Genomic DNA, 15,175 nt, shown 5'->3' with positions numbered 1-15,175 from the left:
GCTAATGATGACAGAGAGGGAGTGTTTAATAATATCCCAGACAAAAGCAAAGATAAGCAATGTTCATGTTGCAGTAGATCCAGAAGATTATAGATAATCCTCTACATCAAATAAAGTAACCCAAGTTATTTAATATTCAAAATATGGATGGAAAAATTGTTACATGATTAGAATTGAAACCTGAAAAAAATTAATTGTCCGGCTTAAACAGAATGATTTTTTATTTATGGGATGACATTTCATACACACAAGAAAATATTTTATAGTAATGGAATATTTTCACTGCAACATCAAGAAGCTGGTAGATTCCACCACCTGCTTTGCATCTGAATAACTTGACCTCAACCTGTGGAATTCTACAACATTAATAGAGGAGCATATTGCTGGAACTAGCAGCCACCAAGGGTTGAAGTATAGTATAACAGCACCATCTAAGGGCCAAGATAACATTTGTTCTGTAAAACTCTCATTAATAGAAGACTCAAATCCTACTGCCTCAATGATCAGGCACTCTTGGCCAGGTTTTTATACCTTTCTGCTAACCATTTCTCTCTTTATATGACTCTGTGTATGATCATATATGCGCAGGTTTACATGCAGACAAAAATAAATTCCTCATAATTGGTTCAGGACAAAGAAATTCAGGACAAAGAAAATTAATTTACTAGACCAGCGAAATGCTGTGGACATAGTATAGTTAGACTTCAGCAAGGCATTTTACAAACAGACCACAACCTACTTCCTGTAAACTAGAAAATGGTGAAATAGACAGCATCACCACCAGATCTGTATTTGGCTGACAAACCAAATTCAACATGTAGCCATTAATGGTACTACATCTACATGGAGGGAAAGAAGCAGTGGGGTACCACAAGATTCTGTCTTAGGCCCAGTACTCTTCAATATCTTCATAAATGACTTAGATGAGGTAGCAGAAGAGGAACTCATCAAATTTGCAGATGATACTAAGCTGGCAGGAATGGTCCACACCCTAGAAGAAAAGCTCAAAAAGATTGACAGACTTGAACACTGGGCCCTACCCAACAACATGAAATTTAATGTGCAAAGTTTTACACCTAGGCAAGGAAAACTAAAGGTACAAGTACATATTAAGCACAACCTAGCTCCATAACATGAAAGTTGACTGGCTAACTTACCTCCAAATCAAAACTAAATACAATAAAGATACTAAATTATATGACATCGAAACAGAACCACACGGATTGATAAAATTATTCAAAGCTCAGATAGAAAGATGATAGGGAGAATATACCAATTCCTCCTGAAGTATAAAATGGAAGAGGAAATTGTGAAAGAACAAATGATAAAATGGGCGCAGAACTTTGGCTATAATATTGAATTAGACAAATGGGAAAAATTGGGGGGAACAAACTTAAAAATGACACTATCAGTTGCATACAAGGAAAACCAGTACAAAATGTTTTACAGATGGTACCTGGCACCAACAAGGTTAGCTAAAATCTTAACAAATACCTCCCCAAAATGTTGGAAATGTGAATCAATACACAGAACATATTACCATTTATGGTAGACCTGTGAGGAGGCTAAATTTTTTTGGAAAAGGATGAAAATTGGCTGGAGGCAATAACAGGGGTTAAAATAGAATGGAAATCTGAAGTATTTTTTTTAATTAGGAATAATGTCTGCGAAATACAAAATGAAATCCAGTATTTAATACTACATATAATTATGGCGGCAAGGATTGCCTTTGGCCAGAAATGGAAAAACAAATTAATTCCAAGTGAAGATGAAATAATAAGAAAGTGTATGGATTGTGCTGAAATGGACAAGCTAACTAAAGAAATCCAGGGAAAAGAAGAATCAGAATTCTACCAGATATGGGATAAATGGTATAGGTGGATGGAGGGAAGAAACAAGAATCAATGAAGGAATATAACAAAACTCAAAAAATAATAGTTATGAGTAAAATAAGAGGGTTAAGAATGGTGAAATCCAAATGAAATACAATAGAAGGGGAAATAATATAAGGTGAGCGGTAGAGATTGATAATTGCTATTAGAAAGAACAGTTTGTATTATATTGTGTAAATGTGGTGTACGTCTAAGTTTTGTGTGTGTGTATTTTACATGTTTGTTAATAATTTTTTTTTAAAAAGCACAACCTGGCTCAAAAAGAGAAACTGTGAGTGGGAACTTGGAGTCCTAGTGGACAATCACTTAAACAAGAGCCAGCAATATGCCGCCACTGCCAAAAAAGCTAAAACAAACAGTTCTATAAACAGAGGCATAGAATCAAAATCACATGAAGTATTAGTACTGCTTTATAAAGGCTTAGTAAGACTACACATGGAATATTACATCCAGTTTTGGTTATCACATTACAAAACAGATATTGAGACTTTGGAAAAAGAACAAAGAAGAGCAACTAAGATAATTTGCCTGGAGACAAAAACATATGAAGAATGGATGTAAGAACTGGGACAGAGATAGGTTCCTACTGGTTTGGCCCGGTTCGGCCGAACCGGTAGTAACTTGGTGGCCTGGGTTGCTGGAACGACAGCGACTCAGGCCTGCCATGCCCCCAAACCAGTTCTCCTACAGCGGCACCATTTTGATTTTCAGTTCTGCACATGCACAGAACAATTTTCATTGCCGAAATGTTTTTTCCCCTTTTAAAATGTTTTGCGCATGCACATAACTTTTTAGGTGCAAATGCACAGGCACATGGAACATGAGTTTGGCAAGCATGCAAGTGAAGTGAGCATGTGCAAGCAAAAAATTTGCATGCTGAACTAGCAGTAATGTCGGCAGCAACCCTCCCCTTATTGGGTATGGCCACTCTAGAGAAAAGAAGATGTAGGACAGTATTCCAGTATTTTAGGGGCAGGGTGCCACAAATAAGAGGGCGGGTCAACTTATTTTCCAAAGGACCAGAAGTCAAGACAAGAAACAATGGATGGAAACTAATCAAGCAGAGAAGCAACCTGGAATTAAGAAGAAACTTCCTAACAAGACAATTAACCAATGGAACAACTTGCCTTTAGAAGTTGTAGACGCTTCCTCACTGGGGATTTTAAAGAAAAGACTGGACAGCCACCTATCTGAAATGTAGGCAAAGGGTTGGACTAGAAGACTTCCAAGGTCCCTTCCACCTCAATTCTGATTATTGATTACAATGTTTCAACCAATTGAAGGAGGGATTTGTATTCCATAAAATTGATATCATAGATTTATAGACATCAGAAGTCTAGTAAAGTTCTGTTACACTGTGAGACATTGTTACCAAATAGAAACTAAAGCAGGGTGGGATGGGTTTTTGGGGGGGAGTTCTGAATATACAATAAATATATTGAATTAATCAAGTTAATCCCCAGACTCAAAGTACTGTTAATTTTACATTTTATTACCAAGTTTCCCCTTACATAAAATGAATCTCACACACCATTATTTCAGAACTGGGCTAGTCTAAAAAGGGGGAAAGATATTTCATTTAGCATTTTTTGGTCTTAGAATTCCAGTTTTTGTTTCTGAAGTTCTGTTGCTGTGGCTTAAGGGCTCTGTGCAGTTTTTCCAACTAAACTTAATATTCCATAACTATCTCTCAGCATCATCGTATGAAGGAAACTCTAATATTACATGACATTAATAACTTCAGGAAATAGCTGAAAATATGCATAATTTCTTTTGCAAAACCTATTTGAAAGAAAAATGAACAAAAAAAGCCTGAACAGGTATCTCTCTACGCTTATTTACACGTTCATTAAGCCCATCAATAGTGAAAAATGTAATTTTTTTAGACTGTTATTAATACTATAATTTCTGTTCTGTAATGGCATTTAGATCAATTGTGTTTCATTAAAACCAATTGTGTTTTCACAATTGAGACCAAGTATATTATCTCACTTTGTTTGCATTTAATAAAGCAAAAAGAAAGCATTATTTTCTTCCTAAAATGGCATCATAGAGTTTTCCAGATTTTTTAATTTCGATCTCCTTGAAACCACTTGCTGTGAGGAGCTTGCTATATTCTGCCGGTGACCTTTCTTTTCCTTCTGTGTGAACGAGCATATTTAGCGAATAGAGTTGACTTTCCAATGGGCCACATTTATCCTCATTCAGAAGAGTTTCAATTAGTAAAACACCACCACCTGATTGGAATATTTAAAAAAAAAATCATGTCCAGTATTATCTTCCCTCATTACAGGTTTATAACTGTTTGGGACAAATTTTCTGCAACAGTTTATTCTACATGTGAAGATATTTAAGGACTGGGAAATGCCATACATGAAACAGTGTCATAGAAATGTTTTTGACACCCTCGAATGTGTATAAAAATACAATGTGTAACTGTATAAAACATAAGTGAGGTTATTATCATGTACATACCAGTTTTGCAAGACTTTTGCACTTTTGTGAGAAGTTGTACACAATTCTCATCTGACCAATCATGGAGGATCCTTGCTAAAATATACAACTCAGCTTCTGGAAGAGGATCTTTAAAAAAATCCCCTGTTAAAAAATTAAAGGGAAAAAAACTCATTAGTGAATATTGATTTGCAGGATGAAGGTTTCTTCTGCATGTTTCCAAATCATGCAGTCCTGAGCTTTCTTTTGCTGTTTAGGCCAGCAATACTTGTTGATGTCACCCATCCATCATGTTTAGGGTCGCTTTCGTGGATGCTTCTTATCAAGTGGGATCCATTCTATGACTACACACACACACACACACACACAGACACACACACACACACACACACACAGAGGCTAGAATGTAAACTAATTGGAACATCTGTCTTGCTTATCTGAAAGAACAGTTTTCTCTGTGGAAGAAGTGTCAAGCTAAAGCAAAACCTCTGTGATTCCCAAGGTTGAATTATCTCTATTTGGCTTTAGAAGCGAATACCCATTGTCTAAATTTTAATGTTGAGAAAAAATAATGGTAATTTTTAAATATTTATGTATTCAGAACATTCAGCAAATTCAAATACATTTACTGAATTAAAGTGAAATTGAGGCTAAGAAAGTAAAAGGCTCACTTTTTAAAGTACTTTCTAGAGCATCAAGTAGCCTTGAATCCGAATGGGTGATGGTATGTGGTAATGACCTTGGGAGACAAGAGAAAGACTCATTGCCTAGGCAACTGTTTTCCTCCCATCTCCCAAAGTCATTCCCGCATCATCATAAAATGTCACATTCAATCTATGTGACTGAGGGAAAGGCTCTTCCCTGGGTCTAACTCCTGACTCCATTGAGGAAATACCTCATGTTGTTTCTCTGCAGAGAAAGGAGATGCTTTGTACTCCCTGGAAGTAAAGAGAATGGACTCAGTGTCCATTTCCTGAACCTAGAAAGGAAATAAGCTGAGGGGCACAAGGGAATAAGAGGCAGTCATTTCCACCTATGGCTCTGATCCCTGACTCATGGCCATCAGGAGGACAATTCAGAAGGCAATGCATTCATAAATATCCTAACCTTATTCTATAGAGAAGAAAGTATTTAGTAAGAAACGCCTTTCCTCTTTCTCCAAAACAACTATACCAACCTTCATAAAAATTGATCCGATATTTCTCTAGAGGTACAAAATGCTTCTTGGCTGTTTGGATTACTTTAGGAAGGTCAAAAATAGTGACTGTACAATCTGGATATAGTGAAACACATTCCTGGGCCAAAGCCCCAGCACCTCCTTTTGAAAGAAAATAAAATAAGTTTTCAACCATACATAACAAACATTTGTCTCAAATACTTATTTTTTATCTTGGATGCAACAACTCCTATCAGCAGAAAAGCAATAAGTACATGATTGGAAGCATTATTTCAGTACGAAGATTTTACATGTGAATTGTGTGTTCGTTTTATATTTTAGAGACAGAATTGCAATTGTTTTTATTGTTTTGAATTTAAGATAATGTAATAAATGATGTAAAAGCTGGTCAGTACTCTGTTTACCTGAGAGACGATGGTGTACCATAAAACAGAGTATAACTAAATACTAATTTGCTATTTTACAGGAAAAAGTTGTATCAGAAAGACTGAGTTTATGTTGCTTGCAACTCAGAATTTACAGCCAGTGGCGGATTAAGGCTCACTGGTGCCCTAAGGGCTGACAAATCTTGGTGCCCCCCTACTTTGTACATACTATACAAATCTTCATTGGGGGTTTTTCCTTACTCAACTTTGTGGTGCCCCCTTGGACCTGGTGCTCTAAGCATGTGCTTAGTTTGCTTAATGGTTAATATATCACTGCTTACAGCCAAACTATAAAATCAGCAACCACTTTTTACTATGTTTAATAAGTCTATACCTAAAAGATAAAGCTGTTCCCCCTGCCCAAAAAAAGAGCAAAGGGCTAAATATTGTATTGTCTGTATTTTTAATCAGGAGGGAAACATTATTAAGGAATTTACCACCAAGATCACAAATCATAGTGAAAGGGGAGAGATCAAATGCGGCTATAACATCTCTGCCACATAGGCTCCAAATTGCATTCAAGCCATACATGAATTTCAGCATTTCGTCTTCTGATCTAGATAGTAAAGATCACAAAAGCATTAGCATTACAGAGCAAGAACAAATATTATAACATGCATGAGCTGATTGTTTTAATACCGTCCTTCTAATTAAAGGCTTGGATATGCTTCAATACTCAATGGAGAAACGTGTCAGATTAACAACTGGATAGATTTGTTGAGTCTTCTGCACATCCTTTTTCAGATGGAAGAATTTGTATGAATTGATTCTTCTAACCAATGAAGGAGCTAGATTCTCCTCAAATACAGGATTTTTTCTTAAAAAGACAATACAGCTATGGATATTTGCTTTATAAAAACTATACAAACACACTATAAACTAATTTGATGGTTATGTTGTATATCTGATATTTTAATGGATCTTAACAACAGCCTTGTTTTCCATAAAAAGAACAGCATTTAAATGAACAAGAAATAAACAATACAAGAGGATTTTAAATTAATAATATCTGCAGCTTTCTTTTTAATATTATTGTTTGGAGCTTTACCTGTACAGAGCTTCAAAAACAGCTTTCGGGGAAATGCCAAATGCTCTCTCGTACTGGTTCTTGCCTTCCCTTAGGGAGGAAAACAACATCTTTGGATGTCTGGCAGCTTTTCAAGTTAAAGTTATGTAGTTCTATTGACCTTCAGAAAACATTCATGCTGAATGATGTGCCAGGAATTTTAAAAACATACCATTGCTTGAAGACAATGGATTGTATGCAAGTGTTTGTGGAGGGTTTTCCATTATTACCCATAGAAATTTACAGAGTCACATCACTTGACAATCAGTGATGTGTGTCAGTGAATACTATATAACAGGGACCATATGCTTGCAGTGGGATATCTCTGCTTCTTCTGAGCTAAGGCTTTATCTGTTGTTCATACGAACCCTCATATGTTTCTCTGGAAGCATGTTGCATTTTGGACACAGATATATTTTTCCCCTGCTCCTTCAGGCAGAGATGCAAACATATATTCATCCTGAAATCTTAAACTGGTTGAATAACCTGATTTAGATATTGCTGGGAAATATTGTTCCCAAGCGAAAATAAGGTGAGGCTCCTATACACAGAATGATAAGTTGTGCTATTTTTTTGTTTAAGGCAGAAGAAAGCTGTTAGAAAAACAGGTGCCTTTTCCACATGACTGCTGAAAAATAATGTTGGCAATTGCCAACTTTATTCTTAATTAAGCCAAAGGGAATTCTCCCATCACCCACTGAAGCAGGTACAAATAAAGAATGTTTCTCTGGGATTCAACAGTAAGAGCTACCTCTGTCAGTCATCTGTTCAGGAGTTGTGGGGAAAATAGGCACAATCTTAGTTTTTATTCTACTCCATCAACAGTTGCTCATGTTGTTGTCTACATTGCATGTGTGGACACAATTCTGTGCACCACTGGATCAAATTCAGACAGCTTAACTATTAATCATGTATAGCAACCAACACTGTTGCTATACTTGTATAGGGAACTATTGTTAAGAAACATGTCAAGGATTCTTTAAATCCTTCTAATATTGCACGTAATACATTTCTCTGTCCCACAGTTAATTAAAACCCAAGTGTATAGTCTCAAACAAACACATATGGGAATGAGAGCCATTAAATCTAGCAGACCATCTCATACACAGATGGGACTATAAATGAGCAAAATATTTTAAGGAAGAGCTTAACTTGAAAAAATCCCACAATCATACAAATGTACCTTTGGCCTTCAAATAATTCAAGTTATGAATTGTGTGCATTACATTTACACCGATCAAAGCTCAAGTATATAAGAGTGTTAGATAAGCAATTTGTGGCCAGGCACTGAACTTTACAGTGATGAAATCTGAAGTCCACATCTGTGCTGTTTTCTGCAAGCTATTACTCTCTCTGACTCTAGGGTGACAAAATTTGCAGGTGCAAAAATATATTATCAAGCCTAACATATTTCAGAATATGTCCATCTTTCATAAACACATACATATATACTATATGCAATGTAGCTCAAGAGTGTTCAAGCCATGCTATTCTGTACCTTTTTAAAGATAAATGCAAATTTTATATAAAACTAAAATAAATCAAACATTCTCATGTTATATTTCACAAAAGTGATTGTGATTTTATTTTTGATTTTAAAAAATCTGTGTAGTTGATAGTGGAAGATTTGTTTCTATGCTTTCCTATTAAGTCTCTCTTCCCCCTCCTCCCTCTCTCTCTCTCTCTCTCTCTCTCTCTCTCTCTCTCTCTCTCTCCGTCCTTTTCTCCATATTGAAATTGTAATCCTTCAAAATAACCTTTATCTCATTTCGGTTAAAACAAAAACAAAACAAAACAAAGGCACTGATGTCAGTAAAGCCATTTATTTCCCATTAACTAAAAAAGCTTGATCTTATTTTTTTCAACATTAACAACATATGCTTATGTGCACGACCCTCATAGTTAATTATCTTAATTAAGATTTTCTCTGCAAATTCTGTTTTTAAGACCAGTAATCTTAACTGGTCTTAACTGGGGCTTCCTTGCACCATCATTAAGTTTCTCTTCTAAACTGTTAAGAATATGCTAGTTCCCCCATTTTGCATGTGTAGTATTGAACAGAAAGAAGTAGCCTATCATTTTTATATAGCAGTCCTTCCTTTGAAGATTCTCAGCCATCCAGGTCCTGCTTGTCCCAAAGGTGCATTTTTTCAAAAGGCAACTGGTATTTGTTTTCCCTTGAAGAAGCTTCTTGGAGGAGAAGTAAAATGTCTTCAAGGAAAACAAAGTCCGATTGCCATTTGAAAAAGCAGTCCTGTGTTAACAATTAATACTGCCGTGTTTTCTCCTTTGGAAACAGCAGTAACCAGATTTATTCAATTTTATTTTTTCTGAAGAAAATATTCATACTAATGGGTAGGATCTGTTTTTTTTTAATGGAGTTTTGACTGCATAAGATTTCATATTGTCCATCTCACCTTACAGCTTCTGTCAAGTACTGCCAGCAAGGATAAATTGTTTTTGAGTAATACATGCAGGTATGATACTGAGACTTTGGACTTGATTTTGTGAGAAACTGCTCAGAGATTTCTGTGTTGCAATAAAAAGCTAGAAAGAAAATAATGGAAACTGATATAACACAGGCAAAAAATATCATTTTAACAGCAAAAGTAATGTGATCACACAATTCTGTTTCAGATTTTTTTTATTGCATTCTCTCAACAGGGTCTGCTTTGCATCAAATAAACAGGTTGATATACTCATTAAGTGGCTGTATTTATGATGGCTATGATTAAGGGTTTCTTGCTTGAGCATTTTGTTTGTATAAGTATATATGACAATGAGAAATTATGGGCAGTTATGAGTTGCACATGGAACTCTAAAACTGCTGTAAGGTGCATGACAGAACAGGACCCAAAGTAACTCTAAAAAGAAGCAAAATAGACTTTTCACATTTCTCAGAGGGAGCTTCAAACCCACACAGGCATCCAGCAGTCTCTCCATTCCATGGAGGCTGCTCCCCAGATGTTCTGCGATGGCTTTGGATGACAGCTTTTCTTCTGATTCTTGCAACACATCAAACACACCCAAGAGTATATCAGCTCACTTTGGTTTATGACAAGTATTTTTTAAAAAAACTGACCAGTAATTTGATAGTTAAGAAACCCTGATTTTTGCTTTTATTAAACATTAAGCGAAATAGTCTCGATTTCATCTCTCTTTTTAATCGATGTAGATATTGTATCACTTATATTCTCTAGACGTTTCTCTAGGGAGAAATTCAGTGATTAGTGACATATTGATAAGTCTCATTTATCTATATTAATTGGGAAAAGAAATTCCATTGTTAAGCAATGCAGTTGTAAGTTGAAAAAAATCATGTGACCATACCACTTAGTGATGGCAGTTCCAGAGGGAATGGGACAACTTGCCACAACCAACTTGCCACAGCCAACTCATTGCAAGACAATAGAATTTAACAATTCTATTTAATTATTTTAAAAAATAAAAATAATTTTAATTTTTGCCATTCACATTTCATTCTGAGCCTCCATTTGCACCCTTTCTTTTTTGATTCTATTCCACCATTTCTTTGACATCAGTGTAACTCTTATCCCACAGTGACTTGTCCTGTGGTGAGATGGCCATGGTGACTTGTCCTGCAGCAAATTGGCCATGGTGAGTTGATGGTAGCAGGTTGGTCATGCCGAGCTGGCTGTAGCGAATTGTCATAGACCAATTCCTGCGGCCCCATTTGCCATTGCTAAGTGAGGACCTTACAATTGCAACTTCCTGTTGATTTATCCATTGCCTTTGCATAATGTGACCATAGCTTGCTGAAGTGTCATAATCATGAGTCAAGTACTGACTGTCTAGATCGTGATCATGTGACCACAGGGAAACTGTGATGGTTTTCAGAACAAAGTCCAGTTGTAGCTACCACTTGTTCAGCATCATTGTAAATCTGAATGGTTACCGAACACAAATGAAGGTGAATTAGTTACTGAACAAGTAATTTCTAAACATGGACCATCTGTACTGAAAATTGCAAATGACCAAATGCACCATCACAAACAGGAGAAAGCCAGAGGACATGGAGACTCCTTACCCCAGCACATACTATGTTCTTGAAGGGTACCTCCTTTACATAAATGACTTTCTTTTCCTATGACTATCCCATGAATAGCACCTTGGGAAGCCAGTGGATTATTCTAGCCTATTGTTGTCACAATATGCAGAATGGTTTTTAATAGGGCATCTAAGATTCCCACTGCAGACAATGGAACCTGTTGAATTATTGAATGGTGATAGCTTGCACATGTTCTCTAGAACACCTTCAACGTAGCTGTGTTACCTCCTTCTTTGCTCACTTCTATTTCTAGGAGCTTCAAACCCACACAGGCATCCAGCAGTCTCTCCATTCCATGGAGGCTGCTCCCCAGATGTTCTGCGATGGCTTTGGATGACAGCTTTTCTTCTGATTCTTGCAACACATCAAACACACCCAACTCACAGGCAGTAAACATCACCTCAAAGTGGGGGAAAAGAAGAAATAACAGCATGAATGGGAAACAGGGACATACTGCTTGCAAGCAATGATTAAATCCATAAGGCAAGAGGAGGAAGGATAATTAAATTCAAAGCAGCAAAATATGTCAGACCTTCAATCAGATCTTAAACTACATTTAATGATAATGGCGAATGGGATTTCCCTATGGAGCCCAAGCTTCTTTTGTGACATTGTTATAGGACATTAAAAAAGAAATCTTAATATATTAAAACCACTACTGCAAACAAAATATGATTTTTTCCCCACACTGGGAAATATTTTTTTCTTTCTTGAAATAGAGCAGTAAGATAATCAGCTACATGTATGCCAATATTTTCTTTTATTATACATGTATTACAAAATGCTTTAAAAAAATAAAGATACTGGACTGCAGAATTTTAGAAAAGCATATGTTTAAAATGGTCACGTTTTTTCAATGTTTTGTAAAAGTATATCAAGTACATTATGCACTTCCTTCCTTTCCCCCCTGTCTACTTCCCTGTGTAAGACAAGGGCACAAGCTGTTGAATACTAAGTAATTCTATTTTCTACATGTAAATAAATAAGAAAAGTTGTGGAAAAATCTGTGATCCTTTTTACAGATAGCTAAGAACTTGGTGTTCTTAATCCAAGAATCAAAACTCTTTATATTAACACAGTTCTGGAACATATTTATTATTTGCTTCATTTTCAACTACAGTTATTCAATTGTTATCTCTGTCTCTATCTCTGTCTCTGTCTGTCTGTCTGTCTCTCTCTCTCTCTCCCCTCCCACCCTCCCTCTTCCCTTCCCCCATATCATCTCCATCAGAAATTATGGATTTTCTTAAATCATGGATTTCAATTATGTTGATGCTGGTATTTCTTCAAGTGATGTCCATTTCTACATTCTATCAATAATTGTTCAATTAAAATCAAAGCTATTACATTAGTGAGGGAGAAAAAATTTCATGGGTATTATGTTTTCATTGATTGCATCATTAAATCATCAATTCTGTGCCTTTTCTTAAATGACTATATTGAACATTAATAGATTAATTTAGGTTCTTAAATACATTATTTGTTTTAACTTAATATTACCTTACCTTAGATATTAGAAATCCATTCTGGTACTGAATTAGGAGATGAGGATAGTTGAGTTCTTTCACAGAGCTCATTCTTCTTCTGAGACAAACAGGAGAAATCCTTTCATGCTCTTCGTTTAAATAACTACCTGTACATCATTCTGGGTGGTCCAGTTGAATTGTCCTCATACCATTGATCATGTGTGTTCTGTGTCTTCCACAAATGTGCCCATGTAGGCTGCTTTCCTAACAACCTAGATTTAATTATCCAATTAAAATAGAGTACTTGGAAATCTCATAGGACAAGAGTTAAAAGAAAATACTGAATCATCTTAAACACATAATGGCGGATTTAAACATAATCATGCTTAAAGAACTTAAACTTAAATTGAAATTTTAAATGAGACAGGCTTATCCTGACATATGTTGCATTCAGTAGGTTTACTCCGATTGTAAGTAAGGCTGTAGTTTTTAATCTAATATACAGTATGGTTGTCTATTTGTTGGTTAGTTTTTTTTGTGTGACTCCAACTAATTGTGATTTATTCTATTAAGCCTGGCTAAATCATGCTTTAAAGTTAGAAGACCTTCACATTTGCAAGATTATAAGTTAGAAAAAAAATTGTTTCTTTGTTTTATAAGCTACAAAAGACTAGGGATTAGAATCATGCAATTACATGCAATTTTGTTCCATAGCAATATGCTGTAAATATTTTAGTTTACATTTAAAAAATCTACTAAGACTAACAGAGATAACTTGGTTATATGGTCAGTAATTGGGTAAGGTGACCAGACGTCCCGCTTTTGGTGGGACACCCCCGCTTTTTGATGCATTTTCCTGCGTCCCGCCCGCTTTTTTAAAAGGCACGCTTTTTTTGGCGCTCGCAGCTCCCGCCCATCAGCTGCTGGGCTGGCTCATCGTTCTGTTCTATGCTACCACCTACAAATTTAAGCCAGCCCAGCCTGCCGCTCACTGATTTGATTGGCTGGACTTCAGCCAATCAGTGAGCTGGCCAACCAGCTCACTGATTGGCTGGACTCCTTAGCTGAGGACGCATGCGCGAGTCTCCATTTTATTTCGCCTTTGTTTTGGGCAGCTGCGCTTACTCACTGGTGGTGAGTAAATCATGTTTTGTATTGTCTAATTTGGTACCGTGGGAATCAGGAGGCGCTGGGCTGGGGGAAGGAGACAGCCCCCTTGCGGAGTTCGCAGCCAGCCCCTGTGCTGCGCTGGAACGGGCGGCAAAACCTCTGGAACCACGTGGAAGTTCTCGGGCGGCTGCTCCCTCGCTCTCCTTTGCCGCCCGTTCCAGCGCAGCACAGCCTGTGCTTCCTTCCGACCTTCCCGCAAATGCGCCGCGCTCTCCAGAAGGGCTAGGACGGGTCCGGCGGCTAAGCAACGCGCGGCCTTCGCCGGGACTGACAGCCGCGGCGAAGGTAGCCCCCGCCGGCCGCCCTCGCTTTTGTCTGCTGGGTAGTGAAGGCAGCGGCGGAGGAGGAGGAGGAAGCAGCCCGGCGTCGCTGCTCGCCGCACGCTCCCTCGCTCGCGGCCAGGCTTTGGTGCTGCCTTTCCCGCTCTGTGCGTGCTGTCCCGACCTCTCCTCCTTCCGTGGAGTCCGTTCGTGAATCAATGGGATTTGCCGCGGAAGGAAGAGATGTCGTGGCAGCAGCGGACGCCAGCAGAGAACGTCCCCTCGCTTCTGGGCCTCCCGCTGCTGTCCCGACCTCTCTTCCTTCCATGGAGTCCGTTCGTGAATCAATGGGATTCGCCGCGGAAGGAAGAGAGGTCGGGGGAGCGGCAGACGCCAGCAGAGAACGTCCCCTCGCTTCTGGGCCTCCCGCTGCTGTCCCGACCTCTCTTCCTTCCGTGGAGTCCGTTCGTGAATCAATGGGATTCGCCGCGGAAGGAAGAGATGTCAGGGGAGCGGCGGACGCCAGCAGAGAACGTCCCCTCGCTTCTGGGCCTCCCGCTGCTGTCCCGACCTCTCTTCCTTCCGTGGAGTCCGTTCGTGAATCAATGGGATTCGCCGCGGAAGGAAGAGATGTCGGGGGAGCGGCGGACGCCAGCAGAGAACGTCCTCTGGCTTCTGGGGCTCCCCGCTGCTGTCCCGACCTCTCCTCCTTCCGTGGAGTCTGTTTGTGAATCAATGGGATTCGCCGCGGAAGGAAGAGATGTCGGGGGAGCGGCGGACGCCAGCAGAGAACGTCCCCTTGCTTCTGGGCCTCCCGCTGCTGTCCCGACCTCTCTTCCTTCCGTGGAGTCCGTTCGTGAATCAATGGGATTCGCCGCGGAAGGAAGAGATGTCGGGGGAGCGGCGGACGCCAGCAGAGAACGTCCCCTCGCTTCTGGGCCTCCCGCTGCTGTCCCAACCTCTCTTCCTTCCGTGGAGTCCGTTCGTGAATCAATGGGATTCGCCGCGGAAGGAAGAGATGTCGGGGGAGCGGCGGACGCCAGCAGAGAACGTCCTCTGGCTTCTGGGGCTCCCCGCTGCTGTCCCGACCTCTCCTCCTTCCGTGGCGTCCGTTCGTGAATCAATGGGATTCGCCGCGGAAGGAAGAGATGTCGGGGGAGTGGCGGACGCCAGCAGAGAACGTCCTCTGGCTTCTG

General features: G+C 38.9%; 1 protein-coding gene across 1 annotated transcript; it reads right to left on the bottom strand.

The window, feature by feature from the left end:
* Positions 1 to 203: 203 nt before the first annotated feature.
* Positions 204 to 12,660, bottom strand: ASMT (acetylserotonin O-methyltransferase). Its single transcript, XM_014072656.2, has 8 exons — positions 12,589 to 12,660; positions 11,309 to 11,483; positions 9,432 to 9,561; positions 6,997 to 7,065; positions 6,386 to 6,504; positions 5,524 to 5,664; positions 4,368 to 4,490; positions 204 to 4,129 (listed from the first exon to the last, which is right to left on the bottom strand). Exons 1-8 carry the CDS (start codon positions 12,658 to 12,660, stop codon positions 3,918 to 3,920), a joined length of 1,041 nt encoding a protein of 346 aa, XP_013928131.2. The 3' UTR covers positions 204 to 3,917.
* Positions 12,661 to 15,175: the final 2,515 nt, after the last annotated feature.

Source organism: Thamnophis sirtalis, unplaced genomic scaffold, assembly GCF_051295495.1.
Source record: "Thamnophis sirtalis isolate CommonGarterSnake01/CBP01778 unplaced genomic scaffold, rThaSir2_p1.2 scaffold_12, whole genome shotgun sequence".
NCBI lineage: Eukaryota > Metazoa > Chordata > Lepidosauria > Squamata > Natricidae > Thamnophis > Thamnophis sirtalis.
This window is presented reverse-complemented; position numbering and strand designations above follow the sequence as displayed.